The 6575-nt window shown below is 43.5% G+C and overlaps 1 protein-coding gene across 4 annotated transcripts in view; it reads right to left on the reverse strand.

Annotated features, from left to right (window-relative positions):
• Positions 1–6575, reverse strand: part of LOC138968380 (uncharacterized) — a 48840-nt gene that overhangs the window by 21936 nt on the left and 20329 nt on the right. For all 4 annotated transcript variants that reach the window (XM_070340959.1, XM_070340958.1, XM_070340957.1 and 1 more), the window contains 4 exons: positions 5656–5778; positions 4480–4554; positions 1568–1689; positions 795–902 (listed from right to left, as the gene is read on the reverse strand). In XM_070340959.1, the coding sequence (XP_070197060.1) occupies positions 795–902; positions 1568–1689; positions 4480–4554; positions 5656–5778 (428 nt within the window). The remainder of the gene's footprint in view (positions 1–794; positions 903–1567; positions 1690–4479; positions 4555–5655; positions 5779–6575) is intronic.

The raw sequence follows: 6575 nt of genomic DNA on the forward strand, positions 1-6575 counted from the left end.
ATCAGTACAAACCGTTCCATTTTCATTTGTGCCAACAGCTACAATCAGTACAAACCGTTCCATTTTAATTTCTGCCAACAGCTACAATCAGTACAAACTGTTCTATTTTAATTTCTGCCAACAGCTACAATCAGTACAAACTGTTCTATTTTAATTTCTGCCAACAGCTACAATCAGTACAAACTGTTCTATTTTAATTTCTGCCAACAGCTACAATCAGTACAAACTGTTCTATTTTAATTTCTGCCAACAGCTACAATCAGTACAAACCGTTCTATTTTAATTTCTGCCAACAGCTACAATCAGTACAAACCGTTCTATTTTAATTTCTGCCAACAGCTACAATCAGTACAAACCGTTCTATTTTAATTTCTGCCAACAGCTACAATCTGTCAATCAGTACAAACCGTTCTATTTTAATTTCTGCCAACAGCTACAATCAGTACAAACCGTTCTATTTTAATTTCTGCCAACAGCTACAATCAGTACAAACCGTTCTATTTTAATTTCTGCCAACAGCTACAATCAGTACAAACCGTTCTATTTTAATTTCTGCCAACAGCTACAATCAGTACAAACCGTTCTATTTTAATTTCTGCCAACAGCTACAATCAGTACAAACCGTTCTATTTTAATTTCTGCCAACAGCTACAATCAGTACAAACCGTTCTATTTTAATTTCTGCCAACAGCTACAATCAGTACAAACCGTTCTATTTTAATTTCTGCCAACAGCTACAATCAGTACAAACCGTTCTATTTTAATTTCTGCCAACAGCTACAATCAGTACAAACCTTTCCATTTTCATTTGTGCCAACAGGTACGAAGACCACAGGGTGAACCTTGTTGAAATTGTCGCTGTCCTTGAAACTGATCAACATCCTTGATAGTGACAGACGGACCTGTCAGAACAAAACTAAATATTATCTTTACACTTGACATCAAGAACATAAATGCACATATACATTGGTATTTGTAAATGTTCACTTACAAATTTTCTTTTAAGTTGGACTTACTGAACATTTTATGAATGGCCGAACCAGAAGACAAATTTGAAGGTACCGTCTCACACCAGAGAAATAAAGTTCAAGCAGAAATGGATCTAGGTGGGTGCACAGCTACACATTACAACCACTCATACATACAGAGATGTGCTTGCACACACACATCCGTACACCCCCCCACACACACACACAAACCCCCACCCCCTCACACACACAACCCCCACCCCCCTCACACACACACATGCACACACAACCCCCACCCCCTCACACACACAACCCCCATCCCCCTCACACACACACACACACAACCCCCATCCCCCTCACACACACAACCCCCACCCCCTCACACTCACACTCACACAGAGCACACCTGATCCTCCTATATTCCCTATCCACAGCACACACACACCCCCCCCCCCCCCCACACACAGAGCACGCCTGATCCTCCTACATCCCCTATTCATAGCACACACACACACCCCCCCCCCCCACACACACACACACACACAGCACAGCTCTGTCACCCTCCCTCCCTTCCCACAACACACAAACATGCATCTCACATTTGTAATGTTTTTGGCAAAGTCTCCGTGGAAGTTTTCCGAGCTCTCCGTGGGAAGACCATCACTGATGAAGATAATTCGAGGCTTCACCTCCCATTCTCCAGACACAGAAACGATGCCACCTGAACATTGATTGTATTACTCAAAGGTATGTCTTTCTTTTGTGTATCTTGTGTAACTGATCCACATTATGTATGACGAAGGTGAGTCGTATGAGCAATAATTGGTCTTTGTGTTTCTGCAATATTTAAAGCTGTTAAAGATGCAGCCCTTCTTGTGTTAGCGATTGCATACACCGTCACAGATGATGTGTCCAGGATATGTGTTAGCCGGTTGGCATGTAGGGCAACAGAAGTAATGTTGGTTTCTTTTGTTGCTGTTTTGCGTAACAAGTCTTTTTTTTAAGGGAGTGGGTTGTGCCCCACCCCCAACCTAGAGGACCAGAGGATTGCGCTTTGTTAGACCTCTACCCTTGGACCTGTCCGGCTTGGGTGGCCCAACCAGGAGACATATCTCCCGCCGGCATAGCTATTTGGGTCACTGAGGCACCCAAGCCCCCCGACCACGTCAAGGTGGCAATCCATTGGGCACCAATGTGTTTGTTTTTGCTTAACGCCCAGCCGACCACGAAGGGCCATATCAGGGCGGTGCTGCTTTGACATATAACGTGTGCCACACACAAGACAGAAGTCGCAGCACAGGCTTCATGTCTCACCCAGTAACATTATTCTGACACCGGACCAACCAGTCCCAGCACTAACCCCATAATGCCAGACGCCAGGCGGAGCAGCCACTAGATTGCCAATTTTAAAGTCTTAGGTATGACCCGGCCGGGGTTCGAACCCACGACCTCCCGATCACGGGGCGGACGCCTTACCACTAGGCCAACCGTGCCGGTCATTGGGCACCCATCACGTGGTGATCAAGCTGGTTGTCATAAAAGAGTGATCATAGATTAACCAAAGGCAGTGTGCTCATGTGGAGTTCTTTACGGTGTATTATTATATTACGAAACATATGGTGTTCTTTGCAATGTATACTTATTATATCATGGAACAAAAATAAGTTCAGATTACTTGTGTGAGGCGTTTCAGTAACATCATATTTAAATGATTTTGACGTCAGATGGGTTAGCGAAAACTCCGATTTGTGTACAGTCGAACCCACCTAAAACGAACACGCTAGTTACGAATTTTGACTTATAACGTATTAGTTTTAAGTTCCCAACTGAATACCTCTTTCTTCATGCTTAAAAAAAATGCTTGAAACGAATTCTTTGTAACGAATTTATGCTTATAATGAGCACTTTTTGGATTCCCAAGCATGCATAATGTCTGTAATTTACTCACGCTTATGACGAAATCTTTAAACTCGTCCCGAGATCGACATATCATGGGAATTTGAGAAGTTTTAATGTGTCAAAGTCGACGGAATGCTAGTATTCCGCCATGTTTATTTGGTGTCCAAGGGAGGTCACTTCCCTTACTTCCATAAATATACTTGTGTATGTTGACCTCATGTGTTGTTTGTTCACTTATTTGAATCAAATAAACTCTTCTCATATTTTTTGGGTTTGTATTGCTTTTCTTGTTTGTCTTGTTTGCTAAACTCCAGCTGGAACTTCGTCATGATCATGAGCGAAACATCGCACATGGACCGGATGTGATGCGTTGACTGCTTGAACCATCGCTCAACCGATCACTGAATAAAGTTAAACTGATTACACTGTACCGTATTTGACGGATTACAAGACGCACCGTTTTATAAGCCGCACCCCCGACTTTTAACAAAAAAATTGGGACGAGCCACGTATTAGCCGCCGTCGAAAAAAATATAATCAGATCGTGTCAATCAATCAAAACAACCAGGCAAACGAAAGTACGGACTATTTGGCGAAATCGGCTCCGAGAATAAACAAGTGAAACAAAGAAGAAAAGTAAAAAAGTTTGAAGAAAAATATCACACACACACAACTTGTAACCAACACACACATGTAGTCCCGCCCGGAATAAGCTTTTTTGGGATGATTTACGACTTTTGCGCACATTTCGAGCAGACGAAAACACAACATGGCGGCTCTCGCTCCTCCAACTATCGCGAGACACAAAAAAACGAAATCTCGCGCGCGCGAGATCCTGATACATCCGGTGTTTCTCTGTACGCTATCTTGTCACAACGACTTCTTGACAAACGAAGATTCGCGAAAGAAAGAGAAAAGCGCCGAGTCTTGAGTAGAGAGCTAATAAAGTACAGGTAATCGCTAATCGAGCGAAATGAAAATCCACGGCGACTTCCATTGGGTGAATGCTATTCAAGTTTAGGTAACGTTTTAGCCGCATTTTTTATAAGCCGCAACGCGATTTTTTTAAAAAAAAAGTCGCGGCTTGTAGTTCGTCAAATACGGTACTCACAAAACAATTTTAAATTTAGAATCAAAGTGATTGATAGCTCAGACACTGAACATGAATGACTGATATAATGATAAGCTTTGATCGCAACTACAGTCAGAGATCGCCTACAACGATGGCAGAGAACAAGAAGAAACGAGCGATCTCTCTTGAGAGAAAGCTCGAAATTTTACACGACGTCGACGAATTTCTTAATACGAATTTCGGTTAAGACGAACTTATTTCCCGATCCCCAGTGATTCGTCTTAAGCGAGTTCGACTGTATTCATAACCCGTAGTAAGGTCACAGTGAGCAACAGTGGACCCCCCTTTAAGGTCCCCCAATTTAAGACTCCCTCCATTTTAATACCCTGTTTTCTAAGACTGTCTGATCATAGCCTTTGCAAATTTACCCCCATTTTAAGACTCCCTCGATCTGATTTTCACAGATTTTTGGATGTCGTAAAAAGGGGGTGCCACTGTATTTTTCTTTGACAGTATCTGTGATGGGTCCAAAGCACTCACCTTTCCTGACAAATGCTGCCATGGCGACGAGCAGAGCTTCCACAAAGGGTGACTTGCCTCCAGGTTTCATCAAGTCTGCCAACAGTCACAATCATACATTATCATCTCCACTAGACAAATAAAAAATAGTCACAATCATCTCCACTAGACAAATAACCAACAGTCACAACCATACTTTATCATCTCCACTAGACAAATAACCGACAGTCACAATCATCTCCACTAGACAAATAACCGACAGTCACAATCATCTCCACTAGACAAATAACTGACTATCACAATCATACGTTATCATCTCCACCAGACAAATACATAAACATTTCCATTACTTGTACTAATCCCATGACTGGAAAATTCAAGTCCCTTTCTCCCAGTAGGAAAGCTAGCATCAAGAGAAGTTGTGCTACTAATGCTGCGTCGCTCACAAGAAATAACGGTTTTAGGTGTGACGAAAAAAAGAACAGGGCCTGCATGAGTACGGTGATAAATTTAAGGCTTATTTTACAACCATTTGAAAAATTACATACATCCCTTGTGGCTGCCCGCATAACGAAATCATTTTTCTCGTGTTTTGAACTTGCCAGTGTTACAGCACAGAGCAGAGTCCGTCCCGCACTTTGCTTTGTGTACATCACTTGGCCACCCAAACACCCGCACAACGCAACACGTTTATTTGTTGTTTGCTGTGTCTGTATTACACATTTCTATTTACATTTACCACTGACACACCAAATTGTATACTTTAGTTTGCTTCAGTGAATCGTTATCATACAAAATAACGTTATCACGAGACGAACAGAGATCTCAGAGATCGTCTGCTTCTCAACTGTTTCGCGCAAATCGTGTAATATCTATTTTTGCGGAAACCTCCCGAAGAAATGCAATCTCAGCGTCTTCCACCTGCAACATAGTCGTGCTTATTTGGAATGTGACGTCCTGTTCTTCGTCAGTCACACCTATCTCGAAAACTAAGCGTCGCACAGAACCAGCGCCCTTCCATTATACACAAATATGTGCGAGGGAGGGACAGTGACACGGCAACACTTTTAACCTATATTAGTCATTTACCAGCCCCTTGAGTCTTACCAATGTGATCTCTGATGCGGTTGAAATCATTGGTGAGATTCTGCACCACATTGGCTCTTCCACCAAAACCACTAGCCCCATTAATCTTACCAATTTGATCTCTGATGCGGTTGAAATCATTGGTGAGATTCTGCACCACGTTGGCTCTTCCACCAAACGTCACCAGCCCCATATTCTCCTCAACCCCAGAGGCTGTGACTGCGTCTTCCACACCTGTAGAAAGATAAAGAATCAAATCCACCCCTGAGACTGTCACTGTGTCTTCCACACCTGTCGAGCCATAAGTTGGACTACAGCGGATCACCCTTTCAGGACCCCCCAATTTTAGACCCCCTTAACCGGCACGGTTGGCCTAGTGGTAAGGCGTCTGCCCCGTGATCGGGAGGTCGTGGGTTCAAACCCCGGCCGGGTCATACCTAAGACTTTAAAATTGGCAATCTAGTGGCTGCTCCGCCTGGCGTCTGGCATTATGGGGTTAGTGCTAGGACTGGTTGGTCCGGTGTCAGAATAATGTGACTGGGTGAGACATGAAGCCTGTGCTGCGACTTCTGTCTTGTGTGTGGCGCACGTTATATGTCAAAGCAGCACCGCCCTGAAATGGCCCTTCGTGGTCGGCTGGGCGTTAAGCAAAAAACCCAACAAAAACAACAAGACCCCCTTCCTTGATTTTCTGTTGATAACCTCTGTAAATTTAGCCCCATCTTAAGACTCCCTCTTTTACAAGACCTGATTTTCTAAGACTTTTGATGGTCTTAAGACAGGGGTTCCATGGTAGAGTCTTACCTGCATTTGTCTCTAGCGAGGGAACAAACCCCCGGCCTGCCTCACCCCCCAATGACGGTAATATTCTATTTAAAGAGAGGTTCCATTTCAAACCACATTGTTAGTCAAAACAATTGTACATCAGCCTATATGCCGGGACTGAAAGGCTGAAAGACATGAACTCTGTCCTCTTCATCTGGTGGAAGGCCTCACCTTACATCATGCTCTATGACGGGCGCAGTGGCGCA

Source organism: Littorina saxatilis, linkage group LG6, assembly GCF_037325665.1.
Source record: "Littorina saxatilis isolate snail1 linkage group LG6, US_GU_Lsax_2.0, whole genome shotgun sequence".
NCBI classification, from domain to species: domain Eukaryota; kingdom Metazoa; phylum Mollusca; class Gastropoda; order Littorinimorpha; family Littorinidae; genus Littorina; species Littorina saxatilis.